At 48.9% G+C, this 15,623-nt stretch overlaps 1 protein-coding gene across 2 annotated transcripts in view; it reads right to left on the minus strand.

Annotated features, from left to right (window-relative positions):
* Positions 1-717: 717 nt before the first annotated feature.
* Positions 718-15,623, minus strand: part of spata17 (spermatogenesis associated 17) — a 49,778-nt gene continuing 34,872 nt past the window's right edge. Inside the window, exons 10-11 of one of the 2 annotated variants that reach the window (XM_084668090.1) lie at positions 2,717-2,828; positions 718-935 (exon numbers count right to left, since the gene is read on the minus strand). In XM_084668090.1, coding sequence (XP_084524216.1) covers positions 781-935; positions 2,717-2,828 — 267 coding nt within the window. In that variant the 3' untranslated portion in view covers positions 718-780. The remainder of the gene's footprint in view (positions 936-2,716; positions 2,829-15,623) is intronic. The other variant, XM_084668089.1, reaches the window with a different exon arrangement.

Here is a 15,623-nt window from a genome sequence, read left to right on the forward strand (position 1 = left end):
CCCCCCCCCACCCCTCCAGGTCCTGTCCTGTCCTGGAGGTTTTGAAATACAGCCGTCTGTCAGGAAGTATCTGTCTGAGAGAAAGAGAGCGAGAGAGGGACAGAGGAGGAAGGGGTTAGGGAGGGAAGAAGAAAGAAAATAGAGAGATGCGGAGGATAGGGAGAGAAAGAAAGAGAAAGAGAGAGAGAGAGAGAGAGAGAGAGAGAGAGAGAGAGAGAGAGAGAGAGAGAGAGTGATAGAGTCCAGAACAGATGAAGGGTATTCAGGGATGAACAGGTGATGAGGCAAACAGGGAGGAAAAAGTAATTCATTCTTTTCATTCTTTCTATCTATTTTTCCCACCGTCCCATCCCTCTCTCACTCCCTCTCTTTACGAGCGACAAAAACAGCTTTACCATGGAGAGTTTACGAGTGAGGATTAGGGAAAACAGAGAAGAACTTCAAACGAAGACCTAGACCCCCCTCCCTTCTACACCCTCCTCTCACTCGCCGAGAGCCTCGCCCTCCTTTCTCCCCTTCACCTCCTTCCTGGAGGTCTGCACCTCCTCTCAAACTGCCCGCCACGTTGGGGTGAGGAGACAGCGACGCGACAGTGGAATTGATATCCCTCTCCATGCGGGTCGCAGGCAATAGGGTAGCTTTCTGGGAGTTATCAATGTGATTGATGGGAGGGGAGCAGAGCAGGAGGGACCCTGCCTTAATCAACCGCACACACCCTCAACACATTGGACAGTGGTGGACTAACAAGTCAGATACTGCTGTTCATACACACGCACCCACTCAAAAACACACACACACACACACAAGTGCACGCTCTGACAATATACGCGCTCTCTTGGAAGCACACGTAAACAAGACAGACAGAAATAGGCACGTAGATAGGGAGTGAGCGTGCAGACACGTGCACACACCTTGGAAAAGCTCACGGCGCCGGGCTGTGTGGGAAAAGCAAAGTACAGAACAAGACAAGAGATGGCAGCAGGGGAACAGGATAGAGAGGAGAGAGAGAGAGAGAGAGAGAGAGAGAGAGAGAGAGAGAGAGAGGGATACAAAGAGAGGGACACAGAGAGACAGAGAGAAATGTGAGGTTCAATCAAGTTTGTTAAGCAGTATTTACACTTTTTCATCAAACATTTTCTACAATTTAGATTATAATTGTCACAGCGATGCCAGAAGCAAAAATACATGCTTTAAAAAACATATTCTCCCACCAGCTACAGAAGTTTTATTTTATAGGATATCTGGACAACAGTTAAATAACAAGTTAAATGTTTAATTAAATCTGCTTATGTAGGCAGCATCTGTGGAGTTTCAGTTTTAATCAGAGCAATTTTAAAACAAATGTATACCTATTTATTTGTGTGTGTATATATACAGTATGTATATACTGCATATATTTATATATTTCTTGTTTGTTCATGTATCAAGTGTTGATAGGATGATTTATATTACTGTAATCAGTATCAGTAAGGGTTGAATCAGTTACACTTGATGGCCTTCAAAAGATAAAGACCTGGCTGTGAAAGCAAACCAATGCATCATTTAAAAGAAATAAAAACTAAATAAAAATGATGTTCATTAATTCAAATGTCTTTTTTTTGTCTCAAGTAGAATACAAATTAATGCATATAATACTAAAAGAATGCAAGTCAGCTTTCTAAGAATTATCAAATTTTGTCCAGACAACAATAAAATAGTGTTATGTATTGCCATCTCAATTGGTTAAAATATCGGTTATAAAATATTATTTGTACAAGAAAATTTGATATAGTAAATTGTGGTATTACCATGAATTGCCGTTTGAGAATTGTCCAAGTGGACACACACCAAAATAATGAATATCTTTGCGTGTCCGGTTTCAGTCGGCACATGCCGTACAGTGTGTGTGTGTGTGTGTGTGTGTGTGTGGTTGCGTGAGCATCTGCGCATGTGAGACTGTGTTGCCTCCTAACACTGGAAGTCAATGCTTGTCTTCCTCAGCTGTTTATCAGTGAAGTGTGTACAATGCTGTCAGCTGAGTCCAGTCAGACTCCGAGACAAAGGCCAGTGTCTCGCCTGCTCGCCCGCCCGCCCGCCCGCCCGCCTGCCGATAACCAAATTGTCCTTTAGATTGCTCTGCCTATCGACTCCAGCTCCACCTCTCTCTCTCTCTCTCTCTCTCTCTCTCTCTCTCTCTCTCTCTCTCTCTCTCTCTCTCTGTCTTTCCCTCTATTCACGCCATTATTGTCAAATTGTTTCTTAAACTGAGAGCAATTGAAAGGTAGACAGTTGTTCAATTGCTGCAGCATCCACATTGATTACCAATATGCTGTATGGGAGTGAAAAAAACTTTGCTCTGTTCTCTCTCTCTCGCTCTCACTGGGTTTCTCTTTCACCTCCCTGTCTCTCCCATACCCTCTCCCACTCTCTCTCTTCACTCTCTTTCATTTGAATATGGTCACAGTTCGTTCTGCCTCTATTACTATCAACATGACAAACAAGCAGATCAATGAGCAGCAAGGAGACCCTTTACACACCACTTCTGTGCTCTCTCCGATCTTATCTCCTCACAAAACAAAGTGTGTGTGTCTGTGTACGTCCTATCTTTCTTTGTCTTCCAGAGCAAGTTTTCGGTGGTGTCATGAACGTAACTGGGAGTGTGTGTGTGCTTGTGTGTGTCAATGAGTGTGTGTATCAATGAGTGTGTGTGTGTGTGTGTGTGTGTGAGAGGTCCCACCAGCAGAACGGCGTGTCCCTCCAGAGAGTGTTTGGGATGGAGAGGACGATGGCAGGATGAGGAGATGACAACACCCTCTTTCTCCTTCCCTGTCTCTTTCTCCTTGGTGGGCCTTTCCAACAGTAAATAAATTAGACAGAGTGTGAGTGTGTGTGTGTGTGTTGTTGACTAGACAGACACATGCTGAACAAGGCTTGTAGGGTCTGTGTGTGTGTGTGTGTGCGCATGTGGTGCTATGGACCCTTCTGATATGTACAATGTGCATAGCAGGTCCCTGTATATTCCCGTATGTGTGTGTGTGTGTGTGTGTGTGACAGTATCTGGGGGAGCGTGCGGTGCTAGATTGATGTCTACCTCCGGCTTGGCCGTTTCTGCTGAGAATGGCCGTGCTCCTCTACCTAATGATGCTACATCCATCCTGGGGCGTGTGTGTGTGTGTGTTAGGTGTGTGTCAGGTGTGTGTGTGTGTGTGTGTGTGAGAAGCGACATCCATCCTGGGGCTCACAACACAGCATCTAACACAGCCTCTGATCACTCTTTATTTGGCACTGAACATGTGTGCGTGTGAGGGTGTTTGTGTGTGTGTGTGTGTGTGTGTGGGATCGCTCCACACTGTGAAGGTTCCAGTGCGGCTATTAATATTATATATAGATACCCTTGTCATAGATTTACATTCACTGATCCCAAAACCTGGACAGGGGGAGAGGGCGAGGGAGGGGGGGGGGAGATAGGGGGAGGTCGGGGCTGATTGATTGGGTTGAAAGTTGGAGACTTGGGGAGGGAGGGATAAGAGGAGAGAGAGAAAGAGGAGAGGGAGGAGAGAATCCATCAACATGCCTCTGTCGTGAGGCATGTCCCTTTCCTTACTGTCTGGGTGCTGCTGTTGTTGTTGTTGGAGACATTCTGGGATTTTAGAAATGCTGTTTAGTGTTTATCTGCTTTAAGTTACAGAGGAGAGGAGGAAGGGAGGAGAGGGGGAAGGGATGAGTGGTGGTGTAACGCTTTGATTTTCTCAGCGGACCGTCTGATATTCCCTGGAATGCCTCAACCTGACGAAACGATGACAGCAAATCAATACTCCATGAGTGTAATGAAGTAATGATAGTCTGAGTGTGTGTGTGTGTAATGATAAGTGTGTGTGTGTATCTCAATCCCGTCCCTGAGCAATCACATACAGCTTAAGCCATGTCCCTCGAGTGTGGAACCACTTTAACTAACAACTTCATTATCCTGGCAGTGTGTGTGTGTGTGTGTCCAGTCCTCCCCTTACACCTGGGCTCTACCCAAGCAGGCTGCATTCCATTCTGATGTCCCTTTTCTCTCAGGCCTAGTCTGATCCACGTGTGTGTGTGTGTGTGTGTGTGCGCACACGCGTGTGTTAGTCAATCCAAACAGCCCTCTGTGTGTTCCAAGGTTGTGCCAAGTTTTTCCAAGGCTGTGAAAACACTCTGGGTCCTGGAGCTGGCTCTGGGAGGAGGAGGGCTGGCAGCGTCTGGCGGGCTTCAATCAACCAATTAGATCATCAAGGGGCTCTCAACGCACAACAATCAGCCAATCACCTCGTCCAAATGATGGGGCTCGCATGAACTGAATGAACATACACACGCAATAATAAAACAAACCCACACCCCCACACACACACACCCCGTGGCCCTTGTCCATTAAAGATGTTTTCAGCTTGAGTAGGGCGGTCTGATCAAGAAAAATGATGCCCCTAATAACGGCGCAAACGAAAGGAATTTGGACAAAACACCCCGGCGCTCGGCCGACTCTGTTTACTAGCTGGTAATTAATTCTCCACATATGTTGAGAACATCTGTCGCACTGACCTGCCCAGGGAGCGGAGGAGACACTGCCGAGCAGCTTCGCCCGCTCTCATTAGCACACACACGCATGCAAACACACACACACGTATGCACGCACGCATGCAAACAGACACACACACTCACGCAGGCACACACCAACACACACGGGCATGGATCTGACCAGGCCCGAACGGGACATCACCAGCATCACGTGTTTGCATGAACACACGCAACTCGCAAGAACACACGCAACTTTACTGTGATCCGTGTTTAATGAGAGCATTAACGCCAAACTGCAGAGCTACCAAACGTCTTTAAAATTCACAAACCTTCCCTTCTCTCTTCATTCCTCCAACACCTTTGACCTCTGAGGAGAGGTGCTGTCTTCTTTTGTTGTGCGTGCGTGTGTGTCCGGTGGGTGACATCTTGACTTGTGTTCACACCAATAAATGTGAGGATCCTGAGGAAGCCAGGGGTCAGCACAAAGTCTGATCAGATAAGCTGCTGCAGCGCTGAAGTGTGTGTGTGTGTGTGTGTACGTGTGAGTGTGTGTGAGGTAGAAAGAAAGAGAGAGACAGAGAGAGAGAGAGAGAGAGAGAGAGAGAGAGAGAGAGAGAGAGAGAGAGAGAGAGAGGGAGAGAGGAATTGGATTGAGGAGGGTAAGGGAGAGAGATAGAGAGAGAGAGAGAGAGAGAGAGAGAGAGAGAGAGAGAGAGAGAGAGAGAGAGAGAGAGAGAGAAATTGGATTGAGGAGGGTAAGGGAGAGAGAGAGAAAGAGAGAGAGAGAGAGAGAGAGAGAGAGAGAGAGAGATTGAATTGAGGAGACTACGGGAGAGATTGGATTGACTAGGAAAATAAGAGAAAGAGAGAGAGCGAGAGGGGAAGGGTTGGGGAGATGGATCGAGGCATTGCTACAAATGTTGGCCCCTTGGTGTACAGGAAGGTCATAGTGTGTGTGTGTGTGTGTGCGTGTGTTTGTGTATGTGTGTGTAAGGCTATGAGGCTGCAGGGTTGCAGCCAGGCTGTAAAAGCACAGTGAGGATCATTGGTCAAGGTGAGGTGTCACACACAATACCGTCACACACTCTGACAAGTGATGGCTCGCTCCAATACTGGCCACTGGAGACTGCCTCTGTGTGTGTGTGTGTGTGTGTCTTCTGACATTTACATACATGTGACTTGGTCATGAGGTGGGGAACACGTGGGTAGAGCCACACCCTAGAGAGTTCTAGAAGACTGGAAGTAGAGTGTCTCATCTAAAGGTTCTAGAAGACTGGAGGTGGAGAGACACACCTGGAAGTTCTAGAAGACTGGAGGTGTAGAGACATGTTGGAGAGTTCTAGAAGACTGGTTTAGAGAGGACTGAAGAGCCATGAAAACAGCCAAACAGCTGCCCCAGCAGAAAAACTTCTACACCCAACCATCCTCATTAACCTCCACTATTCCACAATTCTCGGCGGACCTGGAGAGACAAAGACAAACTCTCTCCCCCCCTGTGTGTCCTGTACCTCCCCTCACCCTCTCCCCCCCTCACCCCTCTCCCTCCCCTCACCCTCTCCCTCCCCTCTCCCTCCCCTCACCCTCTCCCTCTCCCTCACCCTCTCCCCCCTCCCTTCACCCCTCTCCCCAAAACAACTTACTGAAAAAGTTCTGTAAGCACTTGTAGACAGTCCAGTCAGCAAAGCAACCTGTCTCCTACAGTACGGAAGACCTTCCTCTGACCCCCTTCCTCCCCGCTCTTCTGACCCCCCTCTCCACCCTCCCCCTCTCCACCAGCCCCCCATCTCCTGCCCCCCCCCCCGCTCCTGCCCCACACCCCTCAACAACAAATAACAAACATAGCAACAAGGGACAGTTTATACTTTACCTAACGACGACGCAATGCAAAGCCAGCGCAAACGACAGAAACGACAGATTTCACGCCAACTGGTGCACAATGCAGAAGAAATCGACACGCAACATGACAAACCAATATCCGACCCAAGTCTGGACCCCCCCCCCCTCTCCCCCCGCGCAGTGCAACCGGGCCCCCGTCAGCCGAACGACAGCCCCTCCTTCCAGCACTGGGACGACAGCCCCTCCTTCCAGCACTGGGACGAAAGCCCCTCCTTCCAGCACTGGGACGACAGCCCCTCCTTCCAGCATTGGGACGACAGCCCCTCCTTCCAGCACTGGGACGACAGCCCCTCCTTCCAGCACTGGGACGACGTCCACCTGTCCCCACTAATTTGGTGAAAAATCAATTAAGGTGTTTCAGAGGGGCGCGGCGAGGCCCCGGCATCTCTCCGGGGCTCTAATGCGATTGTCCGGCGAGCGCGGCGCGGCGCCGTGCGCATAATAAAGTAATCAAGCTAATCTGCTGGGCTAGTCCCCTCCCCATCGACACACACCTTATTGTATTAGATCAGTAATGACATTCTGCAGTCCATCAACACGGCAGCGCGCTGTGTGTGTAGGTGTGCTTGTGCTAGCGAGTGGGCTAGTGTTAGTGTGTGTGTGTGTGTGTGTGTGTGTGTGCGAGTTAGTGTGTGTGTTAGTGTGTGTGCCTCTCTTCTCGCAGAGGAAATTTGCCCATTTACATCCTATCATTAGCTTTATACAAATGTGCCCTTGAGCTTACCGCCCCTGCCTCTCCCGCCTGCAAACACTTTACTTTGGCAGACGGTGATAACACACACACACACACACACACACACACACATACAGAACCACAAACACAGACATACATACAAGTATACATGCTTAGTAACACTTGAACTGATTATGCTTTGGCCTGACAGACAAGGAAAACAAACCGTGTTAGCAGTTAAACACAGTCTAGTGGTAAACTACCCTGTACAGTATCCTACAATATGTTAGTATTTCACTCCCTCCCACTTCCTCTTTATCACTGTTTCCTAGATCATTTTTTTCTAGTCTCTCTCTCTTTCTCTCTATCACACACACACACAAACGCACAAACACACACACACGCACAAACACACACACACACACACACGCACAAACACACACACACATTCCAATAACTTTCGTCAGGACACTCAGGCCTCAATAACAATTACCATTACCTAACCACTTCTGCTATGTGAGCGGCTGTAAGGCAGGAGGGTGTGACGTTTAGAGGACACACACACACACACAACGTGCAAGGTATATGAGTGCGTTCATATGTGTGTGTGTGTGAGGGGTGAGGTGTAGAGGACACAGGACTCTATCATGTGGAGAGGAGTTATGTTCAATGGGCCAGATAATGAGTTGCCATAAACAGGACCTTTACTATCCAGGCCTCATTAAGGCACAGAGCGGGACCGCGCTGATTAGACAGAGTTCCGTGGTTACCACGGTGTACTGTACTCACCCCGACAACCAGACCATAATACTACACTGCAGCTATGCAGTAGTGCAGCCAGAGGTGGGTTAAGCACTGTTCTGGAAAACTGTACCCAAGGGAAAGTAACAGTAGAAGTAAAAGGAACAAAAAAAAGAAATCGCAAAAAGAGTAGCACTTTTTTTTTTCACTTCAGCTTCAGCTGTGTAAAGCTTCAAAGAACATTTTACAACAATGAATTAACACTCTGAAATGAACACATACATACAGACACACACATATCTACACACACATGCACACTCACATACACCTCCCTTCATGGAAATCCTCATTAACTTGACAACGATAAAGACATCCACACAAGCAGCTCCTATTTCCATCCACTCAAGTGTTATACTGCTTGAGATAATATTTCAAGGTGCCAAACGCTAAATATCTCATTATGACTTTATTTGAAGACAACAAGAGTGAACTTAATAAGCAAATTATCTTCATAATGACTGGTCTGGATGGGAGCCAGTATGAACACATCACAGAGTCAGCTCCCACAGAGAGAGAGAGAGGAGGGGGGAGTAGAGAGAGAGATAGAGAGATATATATATATATAGAGAGAGAGAGAGAGAGAGAGAGAGAGGAGGGGGAGAGAGAGAGAGAGAGAGAGAGAGAGAGAGGGAGAGAGAGAGGGAGAGAGAGAGGAGAGAGAGTTATTCTGTCATACATACTAAGGGAGATGGAGAAGAAACTAAAAGCAAACATTCAAAGATATAATTATATCCATCGTTTGAGAGAAGAGACAACCATGGGGGTCCAATGAGCGTGATCACATGACAGTATGGTAACGATCTCTCTGTAGTTCTCTGTCTTCACTCTTTCCCTCTGTACTTCTTCCCCTTTCCTCTTCCTGCATTCTCTCTCTCTCTCTCTCTCTCTCTCTCTCTCTCTCTCTCTCTCTCTCTCTCACACACATACACACACACACATTCCCTTTGCTTCCTTCTCTCTTTCTGTCTTCCTTTGTCTGACTGTGTGCTTGGACTTCACTATGGTGGTATGTTTAGATATCTTTGAAGATGCTGTTTAAATGAGTGGACAGAGACATGTCAGTTCCTGTTTCAACTCATGAAGGGGCAGCAGTGGAGTCATGTCTGGGTGTATCCCCACTCCCCACTGGGCCTGTGTCTGCTCCCTGTGTACCTCTGGGTGTGTCTTTAAGCCAGACTGAGGTCTAAGTAATATAACATGTGAAGACTGTCTGCTCCACTACACCACACTCCTCTACTCCTCTCCTCGCCACTACACTCCTCTCGTCTCCTCTCCTCTCCCCACCCTTCCTCTCCTCCCCCTCCTCTCCTCGCAGCTTGTCTCGGTTTAGTCATATCTACAGCAGAATAGAATTGACTTGAGCAGAAAAGAAGTCATTCAAGGTTGGTTCTATTTCCTATCAGGCTGCTGTCTGTTCTCCCCCAGCATGTGAGAGCGGAGCGTGTCAGGCTCTGTGTGGATGCCAGTCTGCCTGACAGCTCACCACAGCCAACTCTCTTGTTCACTTTACATGTATATTTTTGACATATGTTTAGCGGAGGCCGGAGGGGGGGAGCGGTATAGATGGCTTGCAGCGCTGGTGTGTGTGTATGTGTCCCCAGCCGCCCTGTGCAGGGGCCCCGGCAGATCCTGTTCAGTTCTAATGAAGTGGTGTGTGTGTGTCCAGACTGACAGCTTAATTATCTTTTATGAAAGTGGGACAAATTGAACTGTGTCTCTCCATCAGTTTCTGATGTATCAGGAAACAGCTAGGGCCCTCCACTCCTGCCCAGCTAATCCACTCTCTGACACACACACACACACACACTCATGCATGCACACACACACACACAAGCACACACGCCTCATCTGAAGCACCTGACCTCCTTTTCTCCTCCCACCTTTCTCTCTCTCTTATACACTCCTCATACTCTTCATCTCTCTCATCCCCCCTTTAGTCACTCATCTCTATATCTCCTCTCTCACTTCACACCACCCCCCCCCCCCCCCTCTCTCCTCACTTTCATTACACCCTTTATCTTCTGGGCTCCATCTCTACCCCGGCATTTCCTTTCTCTTCCTCTCTCGCTCGCGCTCCCCTCCATTCTCCCTCCCTGTCTCCAGAGTGGGACGTCCATATGCTTGTTGACAGCGGGGCCTGATAAGTGATGACTGTATCTACATGATGATGAAAGGAAGGCAGGGAGATGCAGCTTTGTTGTTCTGGAGGGGGCTGGCAGGGGAGTTGTACAGAATGGCTGGAGGATGGGGCCTGATAGTGTGTGTGTGTGTGGGGGGGGGTGGATGTTGAACAGTGGAAACCTTCTCACAGACTGGTTGGCAAGTCTCATAGTAACCAGTAACTATGACTCGCACCTGGCTCCCTCATTTGAGCTTGGGTAAGTGTGTGTGTGTGTGTGAATATTTGTGTGTGTGTCTGTGTGTGTGCATGAATGCAGGGGGTAAAAGCCATAACATGCCATCCCATCTGCAGCCTGACACTGCACACACACACCTTCCCCATCCTTGCCCAGCTCTCCAGGTGAGGGTTAAGAGTCAGAGGTCAGAGGTCAGGGGCGGGGCCAGTCGAGTTAGGATCACAGTGCTCTGTGTCCTGTTTATAGGTAATATCATGGAAATACCTCCCCATGTCACTTCAGATGGGATGGATCCAAGACACATACACACACACACGGCCCTGAGGGTTGTGAGGGCATTGGCTCCGGTCTGGTCTCCTAGGGTCAGACAGCTGACAGGTTCACACACCTCCATTCCAACTATTAACCCTCCCTACCACTGCTGCCAAGTGAGTGTGTGTGTGTGTGTGTGTCAGTGAGAACCTGTCATGGTTAGTATCTGAGTGTGTGCCTGTGTGTGTGTGTCTGTGTGTATAAGTGGACACTGTTTCTTTTTATGTGTGTTTCTGTGTCCTGTGGACCTATCACATTTAGCACATGACAGGTTCTGATTGGCTGTCAGTCAGGTGTGATGACACTACTGAGAAGCCAGATGCTGCAGCATGGAGGCAGCTTGTTCCTCTCCTCAGCTCCATAATCACACTCTGAGTGTGTGTGTGTGTGTGTGTGTGTGTGGATGGTGGACTCAGTACAGTACATGTCAGACACACACACAGGTGTAACAACAGGCCCACACACACCAATCACACAGTGGACAGCACGGCGCCATGACAACCACCACACCGAGGAACGAGGCGGCGCGACAGAGCAGAAGGCAGTAGTCACGGTGACCAGGGTGTGATTGACGGGTTGGCTGATGCTCCCTGTGTGTGTGTGTGTGTATGTGTACCCAGGTCCTGTGTGTGTGTATGTGTACCCAGGTCCTGTGTATGTGGGTGTGTGTATGTGTATCAAGGTCCTGTGTGTGTGTTGATGTGAGTGTGTATGATTTATTTATTGTTCAAAAAAGCTGCGCATGTTTGAAAATCAGATGACCATGTTTAATGGGACTTGCCAAATATATAACGCTATGCCTCTCTCTCCCCCTAGTCTCTCTCTTTCACACACACATTTATTTTGCTCTCCTTCTCTATCTCTCGGACCATCTGGTCTCTCCGCTGGAGCCCCCCTCCCACCCCTAACCCCCCCTTGAGTCCCCAACGGTGCCCGTCTAAGAGGAGGAGAGAGGGGGGGGGTGATGTCTACTGTACTGTGTGTGTATGGGTTTGATAATCTGAGTGTCTGTGTGTGTTTGTGTATGAGTGTATGTGTGTGTGTGCGTGTGTGTTAGTGTGTATGTATGTATGTGTATGTGTGTGTGTGTGTGTATCAGCAGCAGCCCCCAGGCCCTCCATCAGACTCCACCACCAGGAAAGCACCAGCTGTCTGGGCTCATTTGCATGCTCTCCCCCCTATAATGAAATTAGCCACAAGTTTCCTGAGGTGATACGAGACACAGACCTAGGCTGTGCGTGTGCGTGTGTTTGCGTGTGCGTCGACATGTGAAACATAGATGAGGTGAAGGTCAGGATGGGTGACGTGTGCAAAAACTGCTTCTTAGACAAAATCAAACACGAATCAAACATAAATAAAGAGGGAGGGTCTCGAAAGGCACCTATCATATTCAGCATGTATGGGTCCACGCTGTCTGTTCAGTGATAACTCTGAACGCTCTCTTCTCCTCCTCTCTCCTGTCCCTTCTCCTCTCGTTTCCTCTTGTCTCCTTCCCTTCCATCTCCACTCCTATTCTCTCCTCTCTCCTCCCTTCTCTTCTCCTCTCCTCTCCAGGACCTTGCTGGGGCTCCAGAGGTCCCTGTCCCTTCATTAGGGCCAGTCAGCATATCCTGTCCATCAATACCCACCTGTCAATCACACACAACAACAATCGTCCGTGTGTCTGTTCAGTCGATAGAGAGGGAGGAGACGGACAGCTGCCAGCCAGCTCCTCACAGCCCAACAATCAGCTGCCAATACAAGGGACCCCATCAGGCCTCTTCATCGCTGACGCAGGTGGATGTTCGAGGAGAAAAGGTGTGTGTGTGTATGTGTGTGTGTTGACGCGTATTTGTGAACATTTGACCAGGAGAAAGGGAGTTGACAAAGAGTGTGTAGGAAACACACACAAATGTACACAAAACACACAAAGGGTCAAAAGTGTACTGAGTTGAGTCGTAGAGAGATAATGACGTCAATGTGAAAGAGCACCCCCTACTGGAGACCTTTAGTAAGGACACTGATGTTGCTTTGAGTGGGGTTCAGAAACTTTGTTCGTGGCTTGTAAAGATCTTTATATACGCTGGCAGTTTTCCATGCATTTAAACTGATCTGAATCCAGTTCATTAATGACTGGAGATTAGAGGGAAGAGTAGAGAAAAGAGGAAGAGAGGAGTTAAGATGCCGTGCCTGGGTGTAGGAATGTGATTACATCTAAGTATGTGTGTGTATGTGTGTGTGTAAATGAGTGTATGTGTGTGCATATGTGTGTGTGTGTGCATGTACGTGTGTGTGAGCGAGATGCAGCTCACATCTGGCCTGGCATCTGTCTGCCAGCTCGTTGAGGCCTGATCCTGGTTCTACCCATGTCTAATGTTCCTGTCTACAAGAACCATTAAGAGGACATTACAAAACGCTCCATCTATACTGCTACTCTGTCCCTGGGGAGGAGGGAGGGGGGGGGGAGAGAGAGAAGTAAGAAAGAGAGACACAAAGGACAAAAAAGAGGAAGAGGAGGAAAGGGGGAAGGACAGAGGGGAAGGAGATCAGAATCAGAATTTGCTTTTATTCGCCATGTAGGTTTACACAAACACGTGTCCAGAAGGTGCGAAAAAAAAAAAACATATATGGATCTACAATCAAAAAGTATAAAGGTACAGTAGTATAACTAATCCTAGGAACTAACAATCTAAACAATAAAACAATTTTAAAAGGAAATGATAAAATATTTATAAAATATATATAAAAATAAGAATATGAATGGGCAATAGTGCAAAAAAGGTGGCTTGTGCGTAGTGCAGTTACAGTAAATGTCTACAACGACTGAGAGGGGACAACGTAAGGAGTTCTATCTTTAAAAGAAAAACTATTGATCCATCGATCCATTGATCCATCCATCCACTGTATCACAAAGGGAGGTAACCAGGCTGTGCAGACAGATCCTGTACAGCTCTGTGTCAGTGTGTCAGGGAGTGTGTGTGTGTATCAGGGAGTGTGTGTGTCTATCAGGGAGTGTGTGTGTGTGTGTGTCAGGGAGTGTGTGTGTGTCATGCTGGGCGCGCTCTCTGCCAGGCCTGACAGCTGTTACTGACAGTACGAAGGAGACCCTGGGAGGCCATGTAAATGACACACCCCGACAATGATGTCTCTCCCTCTCCCGTCATCCTCCTCCCTCTCCCCTCATACCACTCTATCTCTCCACATCTCCATCCTTCTATCTCTCCATACCTCTCTTCCTCAGTCACCTCTTACCCCCCCCCCCATCCACCTTTCCCCTCACATTCCTAACATCATCCCTTCCTCATCCCTTTTCTTCCTCTCCACCTTCCGATCTCCCTCATCCGCTCTGTGTGTGCGTTGGACTGGTGGGATGATACTGACAGGTCTAGAGGACTGCAGCAGATTGCGTGTGTGTGTGTGTGTGAAGTCAGGTGTGTGTGTGAAAGCTCACCTGCTGTGAGGCTGCAGGGAGTGGAGACAGTCCGTCACTACTCGGTCACACCTCTGACCCGTATCCCTCCACCCCCTACCTGTCCTGCACACACAGAAAATAGACCCTTGCCAAGCCAGCTTGCACCCACACATATCAACAACCACACACACCCACAGACACACGTATGATCTGAGCAGTGAACACTGACAGGTGAAGTGTGTGTGTGGGGGGGGGGGAGATCGGAGGGGGTCAGTGAGGTGTCAGGTCAAAGGTCCAGCCTACCGGGGAGAGAAGGCTACAGAGATGACGGTGTGTGTGTGAGTGTGTCCTTACATATAAGCTGCAGATTTACTGTGTGTGTGACAGTACCTGTACACAAGCATCACAGGGAGGAGCTTAATTGAAGTTATGGTACTGCTCATATTAGACCCCCCCCCCCCCCACACACACACACACACCTTGGCCCGGACAGAACAAAGCACTCAGTGTTATTTGTGTAAATGAAAAGAGGACGGGAGCAGGCGGATGAGCTGGGTTCCCCTGCCCCACTCTCTCAAATTAAACCCCATTTATTTACCCCTGCCTGCCTTACTGTCTGTCTGTCTGCTTCTGTCTGCCTCCCTACCCGTCTATCTGCCTACCTGCCTCTCTGCCTGTCTATTTGTCTTTCGGTCTGTCTGCCTGCCTTCCTTCTCTACCAGCATGCCTGTCTGTCTGCCTGCCTTCCTTCTCTACCAGCATGCCTGTCTGTCTGCCTTCCTTCTCTACCAGCATGCCTGTCTGTCTGTCTGCCTGCCTTCCTTCTCTACCAGCATGCCTGTCTGTCTGCCTTCCTTCCTTCTCTACCAGCATGCCTGTCTGTCTGTCTGCCTTCCTTCTCTACCAGCATGCCTGTCTGTCTGCCTTCCTTCTCTACCAGCATGCCTGTCTGTCTGCCTGCCTTCCTTCTCTACCAGCATGCCTGTCTGTCTGCCTTCCTTCCTTCTCTACCAGCATGCCTGTCTGTCTGTCTGCCTTCCTTCTCTACCAGCATGCCTGTCTGTCTGTCTGCGTGCAGACCTGCTGTGCTCACAGCAGCAATGAGAGCCTGACTCATGAGAGAGACCGGGGTTAGGGGGAGAAAGAGGGGGGAGGGAGGGAGAGAAGTGGGGGAGAGAGAGAGAGAGGGGAGAGAGAGGGGAGGTGAGGGAGGGGGAGAGAGAGAGCGGGGAGGAAAGAGAGAGAGAGATAGGGGGAGAGAGAGGGGAGGTGAGGGAGGGGGAGAGAGAGAGCGGGGAGGAAAGAGAGAGAGAGAGATAGGGGGAGAGAGAGGGGAGGTGAGGGAGGGGGAGAGAGAGAGCGGGGAGGAAAGAGAGATAGAGAGATAGGGGGAGAGAGAGGGGAGGTGAAGGAGGGGGAGAGAGAGAGCGGGGAGGAAAGAGAGAGAGATCCCAGCGCCAATACAGCAGTTGGATGAGGTTTCTTGGAAGCGTTTTGATCGTGTGTGTGTGTGTGTGACAGCATCCTCACCACTAAATCACACTGAGCTGGCCCTCTCATTACTGAATTAACATCCCCAAGTCCATCCATGACGTCACTGACTGATCTCTGTGTGTCTGTGTGTGTGGGTGGGTGCATACAATTTACTTAATTTTCTGAACTCTATTTTCCT

This window comes from Hypomesus nipponensis, chromosome 12 (genome assembly GCF_054491055.1).
Source record: "Hypomesus nipponensis isolate SF chromosome 12, ASM5449105v1, whole genome shotgun sequence".
Taxonomy (NCBI): domain Eukaryota; kingdom Metazoa; phylum Chordata; class Actinopteri; order Osmeriformes; family Osmeridae; genus Hypomesus; species Hypomesus nipponensis.